The following is a 24742-nucleotide window of genomic DNA, read 5'->3' on the forward strand; positions in this document are numbered from 1 at the left end:
GAGTAAGCCACTCTTTTGACCGCTTCTGTCTCCGACTTCTCCGACTCTGTGCTGATATCCTCTTACACTGCATGATGTCATTGTTGTGCAATGCATGCAGAACTACGTGGAAGGCATCAATAAGGGAACCATTTAGCATAAGGGCAAATGATGTCAAAGGCTCAAACTAATTGGAGTTAGTTCTCGATTCAGGATGAGATTAGCTGTAAGCAAAATCATCCCACTTTGTCCACAGGGGGCGCCAAATTTGTCACAACTTACTCAGGAGCTATAAATAATGCCTGTTGTTTTTTTGCCCCCAGGTGTACAGCAGCATGGAGCGTCTGTCTCTGCACGAGGAGAAGAGAACTCCTCCTCCCACCAAACGCAGCCTCAGCGAGGAGGGAGGAGACCGAGTCGACAGCCTGAGCGGACTCAAGTCCAGAGATCGATCCTGGCTGGTCGGGTCTCCGGAGATGTGAGTTTTAAACTTCCATTGCTCTACACAGCCTCTGACTTGTATCTCTTCTTACATCATGTTTTGTTTTATTAATACTTTGAAATTTTTCTACGTCAATAAAAACTTTTGCTGTTCTAGAGGTAGAGAGAGAGGCTGTGGTTCAATCCCCCTCCATGTTTTACAGATTAACTTTTATTTACCCATCAGATACAATTATTTTCTCACTTTTGAGTTTGTCTGCTGTGTTCTAATGCTTTATAATGTTTTTCACCCCCTCTTCAACTTTTCCTCCCCAGCCTGAGGAAGCGTCTGTCTGTCTCTGAGTCGTCCCACACAGAGAGTGACTCCAGTCCCCCGCTGACAGTCAGGAGACGCTGCTGCTCAGCCATCATTGAGATGCCACGCTTCGCCATCTCCTCAGAGGAAGAAGGAGGACAAGGTGAAACAGAGAAGCTCAGAAAATGCTGTATTTATGTTTACAAAACATCAGACTCCAAGAATTTTAAAGATAAAGAACTCTTCAAAGGTAGGAACACATTATCCTGACTTGTGCTTTGGTCTCTCGGGTGCAGCTGGATGTCGTAAGAGCCCCAGTCTGTTTGGGTCCTCTGTGGTGAGGGGACCTCGGAGTGAAGAGCTGCCCCTCGCAATCCCAGAGCTCCCAGTTGAGAGAGAGTTGAAACTGGATGAGTCACCCACCACACTGGGCTCCACAGGCAGCCAGTTGAGCAAGGCTGCACTTACACGTCAGTACAAACATATTCTGCAGTCATTCTCTGCATGATTTGACTGAAAATATGTCTCTTCTTCCGTTTTCTTTGACATGCATAAATTAAAAAATCTTCTTCTCTTTCTGCAGCGGGAAGTTCAGGTGACGTTTCTGACCGCGGAGGCAGAGGAAATGGTAACGGTGTGGCTACTGGAGCTGTTAAGGCATCAGCAGACAGCGACTCTCCATCAACTCCGAGAGCGATCAGTGACCTGGCGATCCGTAGGGCTCGCCACAGACTGTTGTCTGGTGACGCAGACAAGCACGCTTCAACGCCAAGCTCCAGACCACTCAACAAAGTCATCAAGTCGGCGTCTGCCACCACACTGTCACTGATGATCCCTGCAGGTCAGTGTGTGTCAGGTTTGGGTCACGATGCTTTTAAGTGAGGCCCAAAAAATCTGATAAATGAGCTTCTAGCCATTTGAAGTCTTGGAATGCTACTTCAAGTGGACCAAACTATCAAAAATATATTTTATTTTCAATATTACTATTAAATATTATTTGCAAAGTGGGATGATTCCTTCGCATTCTTTCAGAATGAAGCAGATCACTTGAGGGAAATAAATTAAAACTGCATATCTAAGTAAATGTTGCATGATATTAGAAAAATCTATGGTTATAATAAAGTCTGCATGTGAATGACAACCTCACAAACACAAATGTCTATCGTTCTGTTCCTAGACCACCATGTAGCCTCCCCATTGGCCAGCCCGATGTCGCCGCACTCACTGTCGTCCAATCCTTCATCACGGGACTCCTCCCCAAGCCGGGATCTGTCCCCTGCTGTGACCAACATCAAGCCCGCCATCGTGATCCACCGAGCGGGAAAGAAGTACGGCTTCACCCTGAGGGCCATCAGAGTGTACATGGGAGACTCAGACATCTACACGGTGCACCACATGGTCTGGGTGAGTCATCGTTTACTTTACGTGAAATGAAATGTGTGTAGAAGGTGAGGCTTGCGTAATGTAGATGCAGAAGAAGAGCATCAACGTTGAGGTATGCTTCATTGAGAATATCCGTGGCGTAGTGTTAGTGTTGTCCTAATAGCTGGGGTTCTTGCTGTTGACAGAAGGTGGCAGTAAACAACAACAAAGCAGGCCTAACCCACAGGTTTTAAATAAAAATCATCATCCTTCTCCTCTTCATCCCCTCTCCTCGTTCTCTTTCAGCATGTAGAGGACGGCGGCCCGGCTCACGAGGCGGGGTTGAGAGAGGGGGATCTGATCACACAAGTTAATGGAGAGCCAGTGCACGGTCTGGTTCACACAGAGGTGGTGGAGCTCATACTGAAGGTATGAACATTATATTAAGGTTTATTTGAGCTGACTTTAAAATTCAGTATAAACTAGGGGTGAGAAATATTAGATCCCAAATGTTTTGAGGTTGCTCCCATAGTTTCTGCAGATGAATGTGTCTGATAAAACGTACAAAGAAAATATATCAGGAAAATAAGACGTGAAATAATCCCTTAAATGATGTCTGTTGTGCATCAGAGCGGTGCCAAAGTGTCCATCTCTGCCACTCCGTTTGAGAACACGTCCATCAAGGTAGGCCCCGCCCGGAAAACCACCCACAAGTCAAAGATGGCGAGACGCAACAAGAAGACAAAGAACAAGGAGGGGCAGGAAAGGTGAGACTCACGCTGGGTTTTCATTATGTGTGTGTGTGTGTCATATGTGGGTAGTCTTTGAGTGATCTGTGTGTGTCCTCTTGCAGTAAGAAGAGGACGTCTCTGTTCAGAAAGATCACCAAACAGGCGTCTCTCCTCCACACCAGCCGCAGCCTCTCCTCTCTGAACCGCTCTCTCTCCTCAGGGGAGAGTGGCCCCGGCTCGCCCACGCACAACCTGTCGCCACGGAGCCCGACACAGGGCTACAGGTCCACGCCAGACTCCGCCCACTCAGGTGAGTGACACACCTTGCACAGTATCTACTCTACATTCAAACAGCATCATACAATCAAACACCTCTCTCTCTCTCTCTCTCTCTCTCTCTCTCTCTCTCTCTCTCTCTCTCTCTCTCTCTCTCTCTCTCTCTCTCTCATTCTCTCTCTCTCCCTCTCTCATTCTCTCTCTCTCCCTCTCATTCTCTCTCTCTAGTTGGTGGAACCTCATCTCAGAGCAGCTCTCCCAGCTCCAGCGTCCCAAACTCTCCAGCGAGCTCAGGCCACATCCGGCCCAGCTCCCTGCATGGCCTGGCCCCCAAGCTCCAACGCCAGTACCGCTCGCCCCGACGCAAGTCTGCAGGGAACATCCCTCTCTCCCCTCTGGCCCGCACGCCCTCACCCACGCCTCAGAGCAGCTCTCCACAGCGCTCCCCCTCCCCCCTGCCCAGCCACGCTCTCGGACAGTCAGCAGTGGGTCAGTCATTCCCCGTGAAGCTGCACTCCTCCCCTCCCCTGGTGAGGCAGATTTCCCGGCCCAAGAGTGCGGAGCCTCCACGGTCTCCGCTCCTCAAGAGGGTGCAGTCGGCTGAGAAGCTTGCCTCCTCTCTCTCTAACTCCCCCTCGTCTCCCTCCGGGGTGGCAGCAGCAGGGGACAAGAAGCTGGCAGTGGGAGCAGCTGTGGGGAGCCGGAAGCACAGTCTGGACATCTCTCATTCAGATTTCAAGAAGGAGATTCTGCAGAGAGAGCCGACCCTGCAGAGCCTTCAGGTACGAACACACCTCTTATATGTAAACCTTCTTGTCTCTGTGCAGCTCATTGCTTCAAAGTTTAATCGTCATTTCTCTGAGTGCAGTATTTCTCCCGTAAAAAATATTCTGTCTTTTTCCTCACCGACCTTAAGGAGTCAGCCAGTGAGGGTTTGCTGTCCTCAGGGGGACGTGGTGTGGAGAAGGGCAGCCTGCACAAACACTCTTCCTCCTCCAGGAAATTAGGACGTCAGGAAGGGGATGGCGGCCTCAGCTCGGTGTCGGGCTCTCTGGGTCTGACCCCCGGAAAGAGCAAGCTGAAGGACAAACTGTCCGCCATCAGGCAGGACCGAGCCGAGCGGAGGGAGTCTCTGCAGAAACAAGACGCCATCCACGAGGTCGATTCGTCTGAGGACGAGACAGACGAGGGCTCCGAGGACAGCCAGGATGGACGCAGGGGGACAACCTTCACCCCACCTCCCCTGCTGAGGCCCACCACTGTGAGAACGGGTCCTGGAGGCACCCTTCCCTCCCTCTGCCTCTCCCCCTGCACCCCCCACGCAACCTTCACCCACACAGGACCCTCCTCCATAGGCAGGCCCACTCCGTCACACACCCTCCCCTCCGTTACAGAGATGAAGCCCGCTCAGAGCGCCTCCTTACCCGGAGTAAAAACAGAGGACAGCTCAAGACAAGAGAGGAAGGTTCTGGAGCCGACTAGTACCACAAAACCCACTCAGGGCCCCCTCCCCTTCTCCACCCCGGGCAGTGCGTTCATCTCAGTCAGCAAGGACACTTTCCTCAAGCCTACTCCTCCACAAGACTTCAAAACTCTGAGAGGAAAGACTGCACCATCAGATCCCAAGACAGAGGACAAAACCCAAGAAACCCCAAGAACCACAGCCCCCTCCACTACGACAAGTACAACTACCACCGACTGCGGAACCAAAACGAGCAGCACAGACTCCACAAGCACCACCAGTACTCCAGACTGCAGAACCCCTGACAGCCAGGAGACACCCCGTGCCTCCTGCTCCTCTCCAAGCATCCCCAAGGAGAGGAAGGAGGCTGACAACCGGAGACTTTGTGCTGCTGCTGCTGCAAGTCTGACTGCCTCCTCCTCGCCCACTTCTGGCTCCAGCTCCCCGGTTTCTGCCCCTGAGAGCAGCATGGACAAAGTAGTTTCCAAGCTTGCGACAGTGGCAAAAAGCGTCCTGGGTCCCGTCACACTCAGCACAGCTGCAGACAAAAGCGGAAAGGACCAGAAAGAAAGCAGAGGTGGAGTCCCAGAAGCCCAAACAACCAGCCTGCTTTCATTCCCCAAACCGACCCCTCACCTGCCTCACCTGTCAGAGAGCTCCACCAAACAGAAAACTGAGCAGGTCGCCTCTTCTGTCACGTCTCAGAAGTTAGTCAAACCCTCCATGCAGAAAGACTCTGCACCCCAGCCATCAACCTGCAAAGACACTCCAGACAGGCCCACATCAGGGTCTGCGGGTAAGGAGAACTCTGCTAAGCCTCTACCTGCACAGCGACTGGGTGCAGCAGCAGCAGCAGCAGCCGCTCAGCCTAGTCTAAACACAACTCCCAGCTCCTCCGAACCACAAACAACAACTGCCACCGACACCACCACTACCACCGCCACCACCAACGTCAGCGCTGTGTCTGCCTCCTCGCAACAAAACAAAGCAACCAGCAAGAAGACGTAGCAGCAAAACAAAGAGTCAAAAAACCAGAACAGAAATGTACAGATCACACAAAAACTCACACTGACTGCATGTTCGGAGGAAAATATACAAGTATCTCGGCACTTATCAGAGAGATTCAAAGAGAAAGAATGCAGAGAGAGACGGCAGGCATGGTCGTTCAGTCCAGCTGTTCTGTGCTCTTAATGTTCATGTGAGTTATTTGGTGTCCTGACGTTTTGGTTTCTGCTGTCAGGAGTTTTCTTTTTCTGCAAACATGTACAGGGCTAGAAATAAAAAGCTGAGTGGTCCACGCACGTACGATTTAAAAAAAACAAACATCTCACACACACAGAGACACACACACACACACACACACACAGAGACACACACACACACACACACACACACACACACACACACTCTTCCCTCGCTCTTGATCTTCTTCTCGTTACTCTTCACCTTGATGTTTGGCAGAGCTCACACACAGACGGATCAGGACGTGCCTTACTGAACCAGCTTTCTCCTCGTCCAACATTTTCTCCTCCGCCATGATTGGAACAAAGATTGTGTCACTGCAGTAAAGTTCAGAAATCTGTGTAAATGCAATAGCATGTATGATACAAATCTGTTTTGCCGCACCTGCACACACCGCCAAAAGCAGAACCCATCAAACTGAGCATGCTCAGAATGACTCTGTTGGACCGCCACCTCTTTATTCCTAGCCCTCATCAGCCTCTGCTGGCTGTCATAGTTTTCTTTTGTATCTGGACCAACTTGCTGTGTTTTGTTGCCTCTAGTCCTGTAAAGTTATCTGACTTTACTCTGTACATGTGTGTGTGTGTGTGTGTGTGTGTGTGTGTGTGTGTGTGTGTGTGTGGGAGCGAGTGTTTGTTCATTTGTGCATGGTTATCTATGTATATATATAAGAATATTTAAAGTTCTGTTGTGCATCTGTTTTATACTTTGAGTGTGTGTGTTTTAGGATTAACAGGACACCCTGATACCTGTGCGTGCGTGTGTGCGTACGTACGTGCGTATGTGTGTGTGTGTGGGCTGAGCTCTCTCTAATGTGTATGTGTCAGGCGTCAGGCTTTGCACAAAGCACTAAGACAAAAAAATCACTGAGAGGAACCCTGGTTGATCTGGGTTGGGGCTCGCTTTTATCACTTTAGTGGGTTTAAAAACAAAAGTTGTGGTAAGACTCTTAAAGGGGAGTTCCACTATTTTAAAACCTGGGCTGTTGTACAGTCCCTCAAAGCAGATGTAGACCACCTTCACAAGGTAAGATTACTCCTCATGTCTTGTTGCTTTTCAGCCATCTTTGGTCAGAACAAAATCATCTTCCTCTTCTTTAAGAAAAGCTCCGACTCTGCAAGGATATTTTCTGAAATTTTGACAGACTCTTAGAAAATCAAACAGCGCCCAGATTTAAAATACCAGAACTTCCCTTTAAATCATCCTTTCTGTGCTTTCATTTCTGGATTTATCACCTTTGATTTCTTTTGTTGCTTCCTGCTCCCACTCATGACTGATTCACAGTATGTGCATTTGAAAGCAACAAACACTCTGCAGATGTTTTGTTTTAGATTGTTTACTCATTCATCAAACACACACCAAGCCCCGCCCTGTTGTAAGTCCACTTGAGTCCGTCTGAATGTTCTCCGCTCCTGTGTCCCTTAGAAGCAGGATGCTCAGACTCTCATTTTGATGATGAGCTTTGAAGACTTGTTAAAACGTCTGTGGCGATCTCTATTATGTTTACATGTTGTTGTTTTACTTCGATTTGTTTGTGTGTGTTTTCTTTGTGAATGGAACTCGTTGCCTGTAGCAATCAAACCTCCTCTGACAGGCGAGGATAATTACCCACCGCTCGTCCTCGTGTTGAAGCGACTCCTGCTCATAACCTGCTGTGTTCATATTTAGCTGGAAGGAGGAAGGTTCAGAGAACATCTCCACTCTGTGCACATCCGGATTGTCCTCTCAGAGATACAGAAGTGTTTAGAAGTGATGTATCTTTGTTTTTGGTGGCATTAGGCCTGCACAGAAAAGTTTCAGATTAACAGACAAAGCAGTGTTATCGTATGCACATTGTGCACAAAACCCTTGTCTCATAGCGTGACATCTGAAGGACCAATCGACTGATTTTCAATCAGGTTATATTTCAGAGCGAGCACGGACAGAATCATGATGACTTTTAGAGGTGTGTTTGGACTGAAACGCAGCAAATCTAAGTGCTGCAGGGTTACAAAGAAAGCCGTGCAGAGACATATTATGTGAGCTGAATATTTTCAACTCATGCTCCTGTGCGCTGATTTTTGCGCCCACTATAGACATGTTTAGGCATTGTTTGAGACAAACAAGTGCAATTCGGGATGAAGTCACAGACTATCTTTTCAAGAGCTCAAAAAGTAGCAGATAAATCTTTTCCTGTTTCAGCTAAGTTTGATTGAATTTGCTGTTTTCCCTCGGTTACCATACATCAAGTTAAAAGCCTGACATGCATCAAGAAAGGCCAACCTAATTCCAATGATAAAACGAGTAAGTGTTCTTGCAGACTAAACCAACAAAGCATGACTACACACTCCTCAAGTGTCTTCAGATCTGTGCATTTGCAGTTTGTCCTTTACCAAAGATGAAACAAACATAGATGAAGCTTCAAGGACAGTATATTTCAAACATATTCAAAGTTTTGAGCTTGAAAGAAAAGTATTTACATTCGATTCACTTTCAGTTTGAGCCTGAGTCCTTGGTGATTTAAGAACTGAAATTTGGCCAGAAGTTTGAAGAGTTTGCTTTGAAGTTTGAATCAGTTTTGCTCTTAACTTGGCTTAATGGACGTAAATGTCAAAAAGGTTAACAAATTAGAGCCCAAAATCTGAGGGCAGATGTCCCACTGCTGGCTCAGTTAGTCAGAAGTTTGTACCTACGCTCAAACTAAAAACAAGGTCACAATTGAGTGCGATCTCATTAGCTGAATTTGCGCATTGTTGCTCCATAAGTTGCAAAAAAAGATGGCGCCAAACCACTAAAGATATCTCTTCAGATATTGAGAAGTTGATGCTTCATTTCCAAAAACTTTAAACTGCAGTCCACGTCAAATCAAACGTACTTTACGTGCATTGATATGTCCCTGCCCAATCTTGAATCCGCTGACTAGTAATCTTCAGTGTCAGGGCGAGGTCCGATCTGATCTCTAATCTCTCCATGGCGCCTCACTTTGTTTCACGTCCTTATTAATCCCCCGCCGTCACACAAACAGAAGCTCCTGTTCCTGTTTGTTGTCTGAACCCGAGTGTGTGTGCTCAGTCTGCTCTCTACTGGTCGTCTAATTACTGCTACATGGTCACACACACACTCACACACTCATGCATAAACATATAGATCAATACGATGCCATCTAATGTAGTCCCAACTGATGGTTCAAGCACACACACACACAAATCCTCCTGTGTGTAAAACGATGCTCCGGCCATCTGCTGGAGACTGAAGAAAGTGTCCGTGTCCCTCGTGGTGTCATTAATCTTAAAGCTAGAGTCTGTTCACCACACACACACACACACACACACACACGCGCACATGCACACACACACACACACACACACGGCAGAGGGTCAGGTCGGCCAACTCCACCTAGACTCCCTCGGCTCCTCCGCCTTGTCCCGGCCCGGTCAGGTCGTGTTCAGCAGTTACATTCTGTCCAACCTCCAGTTTGTGTTTACCCATCATGCACCTTTTTAAGTTTTGTTTTTGATACCTTACGAAATCTTGATGTGGAGAAATACAGTTAACCACAGGTAGCAATGATAAAAAAAACTACAAAAACATGAGGGAGGGACATGAAATGAAGAAAAATGAACCCCAAGAAACTTTTGCAAGACCTCGCATTTTTGTTTTTAATGCACTAAATCAGGATTTTGATTTGTTCCAACCTGGGCGCCATCATCAGTGTCTCCTGCTCGCCTGAAAATAACTGGTTAAAACATCTTGATGGAATGATTCTGTCCCTGCTCACCATCAGATACCAAATCAGACATGTTTGGTCAGTTTTGTCTGCAGTAAGCTTCCGTACACTCTGACTCTGAGCGTGTGGAGACAGCAGCTCTGTCTGTGAGGCACATAGATGATCCAAACATGTGACTTTGGGTATGAAGAGGTACGAGGAGAATACTTACACAAGCACACGCATACACACACACATTGCTCATGAGATTCAGATGTGGTTGCGTGTGTTAATCCTGAATCTGTCTGAGGACATTAATCGACTTTTATGGACCTGACTCCGGCAGACGAGGGCAGTATTTTTCCGCTGTGTTTTTCGTGTTTGTCTGTAAAAAGTGATGAAGAGGAGGAGGAGGATTCAGCAGCGCACCGTAAAAGCTCGAGTGAGACGTTAAGAGAGAAAAAAAAAACATCGCTAGAGTAAAACCAGTGCAATATCTTTTTATTTTTTATCGTGGTAAAAGCATGTTGTTGTCAATCTTACCTTACAACAATAATAAAGTTTTTTTATGTACGCTTTTGTTTACTGCGTCTTGATTGTGTTTGATGATGTTTTCCTCTCCCGCTCTGCTCCGTCATCACCTTTATGTGACACATCCAGCTTTTTATATTAAGGCTGGGTTTTTTAGAGACACGTTGTGCTTCTGAACTCACATAAAGTCAGACGTTAAGTGATAGATGGACTGTGGGTGAAAGCATGCCTCAGGCTGCTGCTGCACTGCAAAAATAGTCACTTTGACCTTTATTTAAATCTGAAATTCTGCTTTCATCACACTGTGGAGCTTTTATTTGTTATTTCACTACACTAATGTTAACTAAGAGCTCTCCAGCACAAGACACTACACACCTTTTTTTCTCAAGACGCTTTTACAAAGATAGCGGGTCCAGAGTCCCTGTGTAAAGAAATGTCATCCATCCCAGTTACTATGAAATATCTCACTCAGCTATGCACGTAAACGTCAGCCTGCTGCCTCACACTGCACTTAATGTTATGCAACTGTACCGTGTCTGTCTTTATTAGGGGTGTGGTTTTAAGTGTCTTTAATCGTTTAAAATGTGTATCTTTGTGTATCTATGATAGACATTTGCACATGCAACACAAAGACAAACTTTTGCATTTTTCCCGCAAAAAGTAGACCTTTAAAGTTATCTTTATCCTACCTTTATCTTGTAGAAACAGGTGTTCAACACTCAACATGGGAATATAAGAGGCCTGAACCTCCCTGTGACCTGCGGATTAGCCGTCTGAGTGAATCTGATGCTCTCATTTTGAGGTAAAATAGTAAACACAATGCAAAAACTGTCTCAGTGAAAAAACAGTGTACTCTGGATTAGTGGGAGTTACAGGGAGGATGATTTTTGTATTGCAAGTTTCTTTTTACTGTGAACTAAATTCCTTTCACCTTCTTTGTTTTGTCACAGAGGCACAAATCTTGAAGTATCAGCATAGAAATGGAATTTAAAGATGAGATCACATGTTGATATGCCCAAGATGAAACAGGCTTTGGAGTAAATCAGCCTTTTAGGACTGAAGTGGTTGAAAAAGACGTTTTTACAGTGTATTAAGCTCAGTTTTCAGAGCGGAGCAGAAGCATTTTCCTCTCGCTGCTCTCTCTTGATATTTAATCTAATAGATGTGATGTTTAACTCCCCCTCCTCTCTTTGTTCACAGCAAGTCTTTGATTCTCTGTCATTTGTCCTCATCACGTCCTGCTGTCCTTCTGGACACTGAGGCTGAGCAGAAAAGTGGCAGTAAATTATCTGTAAACTCGTTCCCTCTGCACTTCTGCATGTTATCAGTAAAGTGGCTTCATCCACTCAGTCGGCTGTGGTTGGTTCTTTTAAAGCGGCACCATGCTCCCTAATGGGCCGATCAGCTGCTGGACGTGTGTCCTCTGTCCGTCTGAGTCTCTGCGGGAGATTTCATGCGTCTTAATGGTCTTCAGAGACAGCTTCAGCGTGCTCACAGCACATTTAAGGGGGGGTTATGGTTAATCTGCAGTGCCGCAGGGCCGGCGTGCTTCCACAGACAAATGACGGTAAAATGGAGCTCCATTAGCTTTCCTCAACGCTCGTGCAGCTTCGTGCTAAAACACCTCACTCTCCCGCCAATGGACTGCTGGGGTCAGGGGTCACACCGCCTGATTTAAACACCACCTACCGCTGCATTCCGGGATAATTGGGTCCCTCTCCCCCTCTGCCTCACCCTCCTCCCCATCTCCATTCCTCCCATCCATCCAGGCGTCCGCAGGGAGCTGTCACAGCAAGGAGGAGAGCGAAAGGCCTCTCTCAGTCTTTACTGGAGGTCCAGAGGGGATCGAGGAGCACACGAGGAGCTCTGACAGCAGGCGAACAGCCATCCTACACATACATACACACACACACACACATGCACATCACACGCATAGACCCGGGAAAGAGGAAGCAGTGACAGGCAGGCAGAGCAGGGTGATGAATTGCCAGCTTCGCCTCGCTCTGACACGGCTCTACATGACCGGGCAAATTCATTCCAGGCTGCTGTGAAGAGAGGGAGGGAGAGAGGGAGGAAGCATTGAGGGAAGGAGAAAGGGAGGAAACAAGGTCCAAATATATTGACTTCTTATGTTCGGACCTGGTCGTGTGCCATCAGTCAAACAGTGAAACTGAAGCTGTCGGATGCAGAAGTGCCGTCAGCTTCAGAATGACACAGGACATCGGGTGGAGATTAGATGAGTGGTCACAAAAGATCTCTGACCCCCTAGTCTCAATTCAAAGTCAGCTTCTTTTACACATGCTGATGTTCTGTAACTCGAACCACTCAGACCTTTTCATCTAAACCCTGTAAAGTACTTTTCTTGCATATTCCCAAACAGACTGTGACTTTATGGGAAGTTAAAGCTCCAAATAGAGAGCATAGCGTTGGTTCAGGCAGGCCATAAAGTCAAGCTCGGCCAACAGCACATCAGCTGCTCCATGCATGCACATGCAAGAGAAGGGAGGTGTTCTCTCTCCACCTCAGGCTTTTGCATTCCACGTAGGCACATGGAAAGGTAGGGAGCTCCCAGGACAGAGCCATACTTATTGCATGCAAATTATAATTTCTTCTGACTGAACTACTTGTTACCTTCAGAGTAAGTTCATGGTTATGACCATCCAGCCATTTATTGGACACAAACTTTTGTCCACTGTTCCCATCAGTGACAATCCCAACTTTTGTGAGTAGTAGATCCTCTTCAAAATATTGTACTCCGCTCAGTTTTAAAACTTAATCACAGATTAAAAATGCATTTTTCTCCAACTTTCTCACATTGGATTTTCTTCAAAATCAATACAGTACCCTTCACGTTGTACTGAAAAATTCTGCCAACACTGTAGTTTGTATATACACAGAACAGCTGATCAAACTTACCTCTGCATGTTATACAAGAACAATCTCCTTAATGTTCCTCTGTTTCTTAAAATCTCACTGCAAAATCTTCATTGATTTTCATGTTTTCCACTGCAGCCTGTAGTCCATGCTCTTCTGCTTGTTTACACTCCTCTATCTGTCCGCTCTGGCCCATAAGACTTCTGAAACACCCCGCTGGGAGAAGTAAAAAGCACGCTCAGACTGCAGAAAACAAGGTCATTTTCTCTCTGATGTTTCCAAAAGTCGACATTTTGATGGTACAAGCTCCTCACCGAGCAGAAACTAAGTGTTGAAGTTGCTGAAGTGTTTTCAAGGAATAAGTCAACTTTGTTTACTCATCATTACTTTCCAAACATGAAATGAGATCGATAATGCTCTGTCAGTTGGCTGTACCTGTCATTAAGGTGAAAGGATCAGATATATCAGAAAGCTATTTGACATACTTCCCTCAATCATTCAGTTTGTAGTCTGAGTAGTGTTGACCAGTCAGGTATCAGCAGGCTTTGGTGTCTGCAGGAAAAGCAGTCTGTGTGGAGAGCAACAGCAGGTGTGATCAATGCCAGAATTCAGAGAACAATTGGAAAATTCTATAAATCCTAAAATTCAGGCATCTGTGGCCCTAATCCTCTTTCATAGACCTTCGTTCAACAAACATTTGAGAGTTATTTTCTTCTACTCTTGAGGAAAGAACTGACAAAGCAGGTAGAAAATGTTTTTTTTCCAGGTTCATACCTCCTGAGTAAGCCAGAGTAAACCCTCTGTGAAACTTACTGTTTACAGTGAAACTGAGACTCACCACATATAGAAGAACAGGGCTCTTGTGTGGGATTTGATAAACCTAGAAATGATGATGTCAATCAATCAATCAATCAATCTTTATTTGTATAGCGCCAAATCACAACAAACGTTATCTCAAGACGCTTTTACAAACATAGGAGGTCTAGACCACTCTGTCAAATTATGAACAGAGACCCAAATTCAAGACAGGGTAAGACTCAGTCTGACTCCACCTTAATCCATCATGAGCATTGCACATCACAGTATTTAGCTAGTTACAGTGGCGAGGAAAAACTTCCTTTTAACAGGCAGAAACCTCAGGCAGAACCAGAGTCATGTTAGACCGCCATCATGCCTCGACCGAGTTGGGTCTGGAAAGACAGATAGAGGGGAGTAAGAGAGAGAGGTGATAGTGATGAGACGAGTAGTAGAAGCTGTTGCCGCTGGAGTCCAGCACGTCCGTATCAGCTTGAATCCAGAACGTCCGCAGCAGGAGGACGTCTACGGCAGCTCAGAGGAATCTACGAGACAATTGAGCTCAGGGACTCCAGAAAGGTCTATGGTTAGTAACTTTAATGGGACAGGCAGAGTTTAAGTAAGTGATGAAGGGGTTGGGGGGAAGGGGGTGAGCTAGGATCCCAGTGTGTCAGTGTGCCAGTTCCCCCAGCAGTCTAGGCCTATAGCAGCATGACAAATGCTGGTCCAAGCCTGAGCCAGCTCTAACTATAAGCTTTATCAAAAAGGAAAGTTTTAAGCCTACTCTTAAAAGTGGAGAGGGTGTCTGCCTCCCGGACCCTGACTGGTAGATGATTCCAAAGGAGAGGGGCCTGATGGTGTTTATTTTGCAGACTTATCTGGGAGGGAAAATTTACTTCAGAGCTGGAGACAAGTTGGCTGATGGTCTGACTGTATCCCATGTTCAAAACTCACACCATTAATTCCTGATTCATATAATATATAACTTTATCAAACCTGTACAATGACAATGACAATCACATGTCAGAAGTTGCAGCCAAACGGAAGCCAAATCAAGTTAACACCGGTTTATTACAATACCTAGTACCATTTTTTGTAAAACGGCAGGTAACCAGATAATGTCCCTGCTGCTGCGTCCATTTATTTATATATTTAATAAGATTTAAACAGGCTCATTCAAAACCACATAAGTCCTCACAACACCTCTTTCATTCACCTCCACAGGAGGAAACAAAGACTAAAGTTACTTCACCTCATCACTGTCAATGAACAGGCTAAATTGATCTAATCTGGCTCCTGATTGGTTCATATCCTGGCAAAGAGAAATTCCATCCCATTACTCCCAGAGTTCTAATTGGTCTCCATAGGAAGCAGGTGCCAGGTACTTAATGAGGCCTGTTGTGGTTGATGTATGAGGACTATAAGGTGTATCCCGCCGCTCTGAGATGATGACGCCTGTGAGACTAATAGCACATGAAATAGCTGCCATTGTAGGGACCAACAGAGACTGATCGCTGCAGAGGGAGAGTTGACGTTTCTGTTTGAATCTATAACTCTGTAAGAAAAGTAAGACATGCTGGATTTCTTTGGCAAAACTTGTAAAGGGGTGGCGATGCAGGACAGTCATGAAGGAGAGGATTGGTTGTCTTTAAGTGCGCTTAAACTCCACCCTTATCCTCTGTAACTGGTCGTCTGTGAATTACAGTTGGAAAGAATAATTAATCAGAAACTAGCTCTTATTACCCCCCCTCAGGTAACTTGACTACGTCCCAACAGTGAACTGCACCTATGAGGGTAATGATCATTTTGTGTTGTTGGCTTGGTAGCCAACAAAGTAATGTGTTCAATGGTGAAGTTGTAACATGAACATGAACTCTGCTTTGTTTACTGTGACTCCAACTTCACCTGTAATTTGGTCACAATCAATCTCTATGATGATCATCTGTGAGGCATATCTATTCTCCTGGTCACCTGGTCAACCCATCTGGAGTATGATTGGTTTCCTGGGGCAGCAAAACAGGCCCCTCATTGAATGGTACAGGTTGAAATGTTTCAGTCATAACACCTGGAAGACCCAAACATCCACACTCTGAATGGCCATAAAAAAACGCTGGGTCCTGCGGTTTCTCTCTGCACTTGCATGATGCTGATTATGCTCCCTCCTCAGTAGGAACAGCTCAAAGAGCTTCACTGACTTGCAAAGCATGCAAGCTAACGCTAGTGGGCTGTTATTAATCCATGTTCATCTCAATGTCTCTCTGCTTCAAGCACATTCACTAACCTAAATCAAATGACCGTTGTTTGCTGGATCTAAATACAATGATTCCCTTTCTGTGGATGGCTGACTTATTCTTACAAGTTGATCCACCCTCCCCTCCAATTATGGTCAAGTCTGGCTCAAAAAAACCACAGCTGTGACAGCAACAGCAGGCAGCCAGACTTTAGACTACAGAGGGACTTTTCACAAGCCAATGGTTGAGTTATAATTCCATAATACTGCCTTTTTTGTCCCATCACAGACACAGTTTGTAATGTCTCCTGTACACAAAAATAAGCCATATGTTGTGATTCTGATATCTTGTTGAAAAAATAATTTTCTTTCCCTGAAGAAGTTAGTTACTCCATATACAGTTAAAAATCCATTCCCATGCTATGTTTCCGCGGGTGAAAACAGTGCAGATTTAGAGCGTTGGATGTACGAAAAGTTTACTGTCCTCCTGATGTGACCTTTATTTTTAGAGCTATTTGCATGATTTCATCCCCCTGCTGATTAAGCAAAGGACATCATTAAGGATTTTACCTGGACTCACCTCACTGGAGGAGAAGTGTCCTGCAGAGACTCTCAGGTGTGTGTGTGAGTGTGTGTGTTAAAGGTGAGGCCACAGACGCACAATCAGTGCCCGACAAAGACCTTCCTCTTGACTCTGCAAACAAAAAGCCCGCTGTTCAACAAAGGACAGATACAAAGGGTTAAGAGCTCCAGGTGTGTGTGTGTGTGTGCACGTCTGTGTGTTTGTCAGTGTGTGTGTGTGTGTGTGTGTGTGTGTGTGTGTGTGTGAGGACTCTGTGGGCACCCTAGGTCTCCATCAGTGTCTGGCTGATTGATTGGGACGTCAGCCAAGATAAAAGATCCCGTCCTCACAGCACGGCCACGCAACGCCCCGGGGAGAGAGGCACACGCTAACACACACAAAGACACACACACACACACACACACACACTCACACACACACACACACACACACACACACACACATACACACACACACAAACAAAGGCATGCAGTTGGATACCTGAACTGAATACAAATCCGGCTGCTGCTCTCCTTGCTGTGTTTACACTCCTGAGGCCGGCTGCTGTGCAGATGCAGGACTACATTTCGCTGCATGTCTCACACGATGTGTTTGTTCTTTATTTTATCAGCTCTCTTAAGAAAATACTTTTTTTTGTATGAATCTGTTCCACTCATCACATGTTGCACAAAAATATATATCATTGTGATCATTGTTCCACCAATCATCACAAAGAGAACGTCAGACCTTAAACACCACTAAACAGGAGTTTTAGAACTAAGTTTCAGATACACGCCAGTCTAAAAAAGCGAGGTCAATGCTATAGCTATGGGAAAATGTAAACTATACACTCAAAATATAGATATGAAATGTTTCAGGTGTCCAAAGATACTGATTGGTCATGTGTTTCTGGCCTTGACTGACTCTTGTTATAAGTTGTACATGTGCATTCACTCCTCTTCAATACACAAGAAAGGAGCTTCATGGGGTGCAGGAAAAATGTACCCCAAATGCATTACACAGCATTGCCCAACAGGTGGCAGCAGAGGGAGACGCCCCATGAAATGAGCACCGACTGTTTTTGTGTCACAATTCAGGGGGTGGATCCTTAAGAGGACTCAGCCTTTGAAGAACACAGTCTTTTTAACCTGTCTAGACCACTCAGATAAATAAGATGGTCTGATTTCCTGTTTAAGTCACTAGCTGTCTCCGCCCTGTGTTTCGCCGCTTGAAAGTCCGCCGTCTTGTTTGAATTAGAATCATTGAACATTTTAAGAGGTGAGGGATGCACCTGATGCATCCTTTCAAGGGACTGACATCTCAACCCCTTCGTCTTACCAAAACACAAATTTAACAGTCTGGCAAAATATTAAAGCGCCCTCAGGTGGGTCCAGTCCACAGCAAAACAGATTCTTGCGTGGGTTTGAAGCAGACACTCAAAGTTATTGAAAGTTCAATGACTCTTGTGTTAGTGTTTGTTACGTTTCCTCTCACCGTTCCTCCTCTACTCTGGTGTTCTGGTGCACACAGCGCTCACAGCGCTGCAGGAGCCTCATTGGTCTGTCAATCAATCATCTTTGTAGCATCAAATAACCAATTCTCCCAAAAATGAACACCTGGACATAAATCAGCATGACAAGAACTAACTGTAGCGACAGAAACCATGTTTGAGAAACATGTATTATTACGTGTGTTTTGATTTCATAGAGACATATTTTATTCTGTTTTTTTTTTTTTTTGCTTCAAACTCTGCATGAGCATGCAAACCTCACTGATCAGCTAAGCCCAGAGTGAAACATGGGATTTATGACTCTTTGGGTCACAGCCTGTCTTCACACCTTCAGTTCAGAGTTTGTCCTGCAGGGGGTGCTGCTGCTGCACATTTCTCCTTTGTTTTCTTCCTCATTTTTTCTGCTCATTCATTTTTTCACAGACATCTTATTCTGCTTCCAGAGGCCACTTTATCATTCTCTTTATCTCTCTGTTTTTGGACTGTGCTCCCTGCTCTCACACCGAGCCCCGACCCTCCACCTTCTTCATCCTTCATTGGTTTGAACTCATGGCTTTTACTCTCCCCCTCCTCTCCTCACCTTTCTCTCCCGCTCTTTCAGACCGCAGCTCATTCGTCCATTCATTTTTAACCCCCCTCCCTCCCTTCTTCCCCCCGGTCCTCTCTGATCATGAAGCTGTTTGAAGTCTATGACATCTCTATCAGCAAGCGGCGAGGAGAGGGTCTGCAGGGAGAACCAGTCTGAAATATATACGAGGAGCTCTTACACATATTTAAGTGCCGGCATACACACATGCCCCAGAATATGTAGACCACACTGAGCCCAGAGCCACTTACCCTGTTCTTCTTAAAGACCAGGGTCAGTGGTTTGCATGCATCCTGGAAAACCTTTAAATCCTGGAGTTTAAGTCATAGAAATTCAATAAAGGTAACATCAATAATTCTAGTTGTTAAGTAAACTTCTTCACAGTCTGCCTGTGGAGATGGACATGCCGCATGAAAACATAATGAATGAACATGAATAACTGAAGACATTAGAGCTAACGTTTCTAGTTTGAAGACAAATTTAAGATCATTTACTCACATTCAACACAGCATGACGCTTAGACTTAGAGAACATTTCAAAGTAAATGAACAATCCCCCAAATTTTGTGATAACCCCCGAGGGTAAAAATGGAAAAAGTTGTTGGTTTTGATGTTTTTAATAATGTTAATTATCTTTTTTTAACTTATCAAATTAAAGAAAGATTGATTGTTTTTGTTAACATTAAAGGCACTGTCAAGAGTTTTCATGTTGTGTTGATTCTGGTGTCCCCTCTGTATGAAGTCAGTAGTGTTTTTCTGGGATGAAGACTGCATTACCCATGAGCACCATCAAACCATCCTGGCAAAGAGATGAATACAGATCTTCATCAGGATGCAGAGTGATGAGGTAATGTTTTGAACAGTAGCGTAATGACTAAACTTTGTAAACTCAGATTTATTACCAGTAGTTAGCTTTAAAAAAGTGAGCAGATGCAACAGTTTAATGTTCCCCATCACAGCCCTGGTGTCATGATGTGAGCTCCGGTGTCCCATTAAAAGTCTGAATAACGTAAATATGCTCCTCATGCTTGATAACTCTTTTCACTGCCAAACGTTACCAGCAGAGCTCTAAACAGAGACACTTCAGGGTGAGTGACGGATTTCCACTCAGCTTTTTTCAGAAACTCCTACCTGAACACAGACACAAAAATTCAATATAAAGAAATTATATTGTTGCTGATAATAACAAGATCATGCAGTATGCTGAACAAGTTTGTCTGATTTAAGCCTCAGTGTTCATCGTCTGACATCGTACAACGAGGAGCCTCTGGAGGCAACAGACTTTTTTTATGGACTTGCTTTGTAGCCAGCAGTTATTCCAATACGTATGAAAAATAAAGATAGTTGTGTTTTAGTACAAATAAAGTTTGTTGTCGGTTTGTTTGGGGAGCATTTCAGCCAATGCTTTCTTTGCTCTCTGTAAAGACAGTTTTTCTGCACACAGCTGAAGCCTGAAACTTGAATGGACAAAACTTATTCTTGATATTTCAGTCACCAGAAATCTTCCCCCGACAAAGTCCTTTACCTTAAATTTCTCATAGTTTTTTTATTTGTATTATAGTAGTTACAAGGGTTATAACTGATCTTTATACGACCACTTGAAACAACACTGAATTGGGATTTTCTTTGTGTCCTCAATTCGTTTGACTTTTACATTTTTTCACCTCCCTTCTGATGAGCTAATTTGCAACAAGCTTTGGACAAGACAAGTGACACTGTGAACGTGTTCATTTATGCATTGCCTTTAAAAATAAGTGTTAGCCTTAAATCCAATTGAAAAATGCTTTAACTTGTAAAATGTGTCATATTTGGAGCATGGTTACAAAGATGTTTAAAAGCCATGCACACACACCTTCAGCCTGCGAACACACACATCATGCTACTGCAGACCAAACAAAGCCTTGATGTAGTGCAGACTGTTTGCATGTATGTGTGTGCATGCATGGGCTTCAGTGATCAATAATTCAAAAGACTGTGTGGACCACGGCTTCACACATGGCATCAAACTTTTGTCCTCCCAGAACAATCTGCTCTTATTTCTGCATCCTTTATCAGCTCTGCATTTTCTTTTTCAGCCTTTCCTTCTTGCATCCTTCTCCAAATCAACCTTGTGAGACAAACAGAGGGACAAAAACGTGGAAATGAAAACAGCAGATCAGCATCTTTGCTCTGTGTTTCTCTCATCTCAGATCTGTTTTTCTCTTCGGTGGAGCTGAGCTGGCAGTCCGATCATTACCCCCACCCTCCTCCGCTGCTGTTCTCCAACTGTAATAGTGTTTCTGTGACGAACTCTCACCCTCCTGTGCTTCATCACTGTCACTCACAGAGCCGCAGAACAAGTAGATATTCAATTACCAGCAGGGGTTTGAGCATTAAAATGTAGATTACCCAATTAAGCCATGGGAGGGCACTGTTTGATTAGATTAAGAGTCACACAGATCTTTATAAAAAATGAGCCATTTCAAAAATAATTACCAGAAAAGTGCATTTACAGTCTGCCGTGCACATAACGCAGCATTAAGTGGTTTATTTTTAAAATTTTGTTGGTTTTACATCCTTAATTAGTCCATTTTTGGAAATAGATTCAAGATCACTTCCCCCCACAGGAGCTGCAGAGGTTTGGGTTTATTTTGGAGTGATTTAATTATCTCCTGAGATCCAAAGTGGGTCGAGGTTCTGTGATAAAATTTGGCCCAAAATGTGCATGCTGACACGATGCACTGCTGGGTTTCTGTGCCGATGGCCAAAAGTATGTGGACACGTGGCTTTAAACATGCTTCGGCATGCAATAATTTATCTTCATGGACATCCCGATGCTTCATCTCAAAGGAAGGTTCTAGACAGTAAAATGTTTTATAGGAGAAATAAACTGGTCAAATCAGCAAAAAGCTGTTGCTGTTCTTGCTTTGTTACTAATTCAGCTTTGCTGGATATAAAAGTTATTATTAACTGGCTGTATTGAAAACTTGATTCTGATTGGTCAAAACCCTATTACAATAGTGATCTATTCTCAACAGCAGGAGCAACAAGAGGGAAAATCTGATTACATTTCAGATCAAATCAGTCCACTTATAAGAGAATTCAAAGGCATGAAACAAAATAAAATGGAATGGAACAGATCAAAGCAGGATAGAATGGAATGCTTCCGAAAGAACAGCTGTGGTTAATTCTAAAAGGCAAAAGTGATGCTATGGACAACCTTATTACACACCTCATATCAAATAAATCCACAGAAAGTAGCCTGTTCCATTCCCCCTCTGCCTGTTGACACTGTGATAAAAACGCTAGTGTCTGTCTCAGTTGGTCTTGAGAGTGGGGAAATAATGACAGTTAGTGGGCACAGATGGGAGAGCAGCCTGAGTAGCTACTGAACCCCAACCATCTCTGGAGTGGAGCAACATCCTGTCCTGCAATCCAGGCAACAGAGCTGGTGAGAGAATCTCTAAGCTGCTGATCTCTACAAAGTCCCTTAAACCATAAAAGAGAGTAATAACAGCAACGATGTTCAAAGTGGGATCCACCTGTTGGATTAAATGCAACAAAGAACCAAGGTGATCTTCATGAAAGGTAAGAGGTCTATTCTTAAGTCTTTGAAATAATGAACAAAGAGATTTTTAGCTCTGATTTCTTGCTGTGCTCTGAGTTTTGGCTCCTCTGTGCTCAGATGGTGGTGAAGTGATGAGATGGTAGAAGTTTGTGGGTTTTTTGTTGTTTGATTTATGAAAAAGGACAGATATTTCCCCTTCATGTTCTTGTCTTCTCTGTTTCTGTACTCCAGTGAGACTTTCTTCTGATACACACTCAAAAAAATTTGAAATATATTGAACATAGCTTGATTAAAGTCATAAATTAATATCAGAAAACAAGCAATTGTCCTCAAGAGGCCTTTGAGCTTTGGCTTCAGATGTTTTTCAAAGTATTTTCCTTTATGAAGCCTGCAGGTAATTATTCCCATGTGATCATTAAAAGAGATTTTTATTTCAAATGTCCATCTTTCCTTGAATAGAGAGAATATTTAAGGCGGTATGTTGAGGTTTGCTGTCAGTGAGTGAAGCCCTTTGGCACATAAAGTTTTGTTTTATCTAAACGAAGCAAGAGAAGCTCAGAAAAACTTCCTTTGTAAAACCTTTAAATGTCGGATTATCTCCAGTTTATATGCAGATTAGATTCACTGGGTGGCCTTGTTTCAGACAGCAGATCATGAACTGATCATGTGCAGAGAGATTGTGCGATGCTTTTAAGACTGTCAGTCAAAATCTGAAGTTTCATCACACCATTAGCTGCATAGTGCATGAGTTTGCATACAATGATGTTTAATTTGTTGGATATGGAGCTCTGTCAGGTTGCTGTTAACCAGTGATTGTCCAGTTCGACATGAGGCCTCTGTGCTTTGACTTCTAAACATGTTCAAACTCCTAACTTGTCAAAATTGTCTGGTTGGTCTGTGGCGATATGCCTCAAAAAATGACAAACTGAGTACCACTTTTGCAACACTTTTGCGTTGGTTCAGCTCATTTGTTATATTTAAGCAACAAGCTCTGGTGTTGAAAAATGAAACTGCAGTTCCTTGAGTGTCCACTTGAGGCTGGCTCCAAATAGCCAATGAAACCTGACTGAAAACTATGATAACATGTCCATTTCTAAAGCATCGTTCAACATGTTTAAAGCTTGGTTCAAATTTTTTTTAAATAAAAGGACATTTGACTTTTATAACTCATCTGTTTGGAAGATATTGAAACTGAGAGCTGTGAATGGATTTGCAGAATCAGGGGGGTGGCTGAGTTGACTGACAGGTGAGTGCATAGTACATAGTTGCTTCCCAAGAGACTAAAAACCCACCTCAGCTCCACCTCTTTGTCTGCTTCAAGGTTTGAGACTGAAGTCATCATTTCCAATATGGCAACCTCCAACCTTTTGCTTCAAAACCTCTCCCCCAATATGTCATTGAGACTATGTCAGTGTTTGATGCTCTCCATGGTTATGTGCTCAAAGGCCCTTAAAGCAGGAGACGCATGTTTAAAATCTGACCTGTGGCCTTTGATGCACATCATTCCCAATGCTCTCTTTCTCCTGTCCTTTCAATGACGGCATGAAAACTCCATAAAATACTCTTTTTATTTTTAAAGGGAATATATATACAGCAAAAAAACATTTCAAAAGTTTCATTGTTGTCCTCTTGAGGACAAAAAGACACAGCTTTTTAATTTTTACAAATCTGCATCAGAATGTTGTTATTTCAGCAAACTTAAGACCTGTTTAGTGAAAGAAAATCACAAGAAAACAAGTTCAACATTTATCAGGTTCATACCACTGAAATAAGTCAGAGTGAAGCCTCCATGGAGCTTACTGTTTACAGTGAAACTGGGACTCACCAGGAACGCAGCAGCACGTCTGGTCTTCAACCAGCCTAAGACAGCTCATGTCACTCCCCTGCTCATTTCGTTACACTGGCTTCCAGTTGCAGCTCGCATCAGATACAAAACTATAATCATCACTTACAAAGCAGTAACCAAAACCGCTCCAGCTTACCTGGAACCCCTCATCCAGGTCTACACCCCTTCTCGCCCGCTACGCTCAGCCTCTGAAAGGCGCCTAGTGCTTCCAACACATCAGGCCTCAAAATCACTAGCTCGACTCTTCTCTTCTGTTGTCCCTAAATGGTGGAATGAATTGGCCAACTCCATTCGATCTGCAGAGTCCCTCTCTACTTTCAAAAGACAGCTAAAGACCCAGCTCTTTAGGAAGCACTATGCACTTAGCTACTTCTCTACTGTTGTCCCCGGTGGCAGATCATGTCTTCCAGCTACAGTTGACTCGCACTGTCCTGCTCTACTCTGGGAATCTGTGTTCAGCTCTGGAGTGACCCAGCACTTGGTACTTTGGTAATTATTGTGGTGATGACGAGTTAATTGTTGAAGATGATAATGGAAGGTGATGATGAATGGGGGCTACTCTATGAGATGTAATGATAATATGAAGAAATACTGGTGTTTGTTTTTCAGACATATCTGTAGGGTTTAATTTTCCTTAGCTTTTGACCTGAACTCATGGTCCCTCCTCAGGGTGATAACTGGGCCGTAAAAATTGCACTGCACAGAGAAGGAAGTCTTTGTCAGTACTTGGTTATAACTAATGGCTGGCCACATCAGGATGCCTGAAAAGTTGGCTATCACTTTGGGTAG

General features: G+C 44.4%; 1 protein-coding gene across 7 annotated transcripts in view; it reads left to right on the top strand.

The window, feature by feature from the left end:
* Positions 1 to 10046, top strand: part of mast2 (microtubule associated serine/threonine kinase 2) — a 205873-nt gene extending 195827 nt beyond the window's left edge. For all 7 annotated transcript variants that reach the window (XM_034706252.1, XM_034706245.1, XM_034706271.1 and 4 more), the window contains 10 exons: positions 303 to 457; positions 736 to 878; positions 1012 to 1185; positions 1299 to 1556; positions 1893 to 2119; positions 2384 to 2506; positions 2708 to 2844; positions 2931 to 3118; positions 3313 to 3866; positions 4001 to 10046. In XM_034706252.1, coding sequence (XP_034562143.1) covers positions 303 to 457; positions 736 to 878; positions 1012 to 1185; positions 1299 to 1556; positions 1893 to 2119; positions 2384 to 2506; positions 2708 to 2844; positions 2931 to 3118; positions 3313 to 3866; positions 4001 to 5554 — 3513 coding nt within the window. In that variant the 3' untranslated portion in view covers positions 5555 to 10046. The remainder of the gene's footprint in view (positions 1 to 302; positions 458 to 735; positions 879 to 1011; positions 1186 to 1298; positions 1557 to 1892; positions 2120 to 2383; positions 2507 to 2707; positions 2845 to 2930; positions 3119 to 3312; positions 3867 to 4000) is intronic.
* Positions 10047 to 24742: the final 14696 nt, after the last annotated feature.

Source organism: Notolabrus celidotus, chromosome 2 (genome assembly GCF_009762535.1).
Source record: "Notolabrus celidotus isolate fNotCel1 chromosome 2, fNotCel1.pri, whole genome shotgun sequence".
NCBI classification, from domain to species: domain Eukaryota; kingdom Metazoa; phylum Chordata; class Actinopteri; order Labriformes; family Labridae; genus Notolabrus; species Notolabrus celidotus.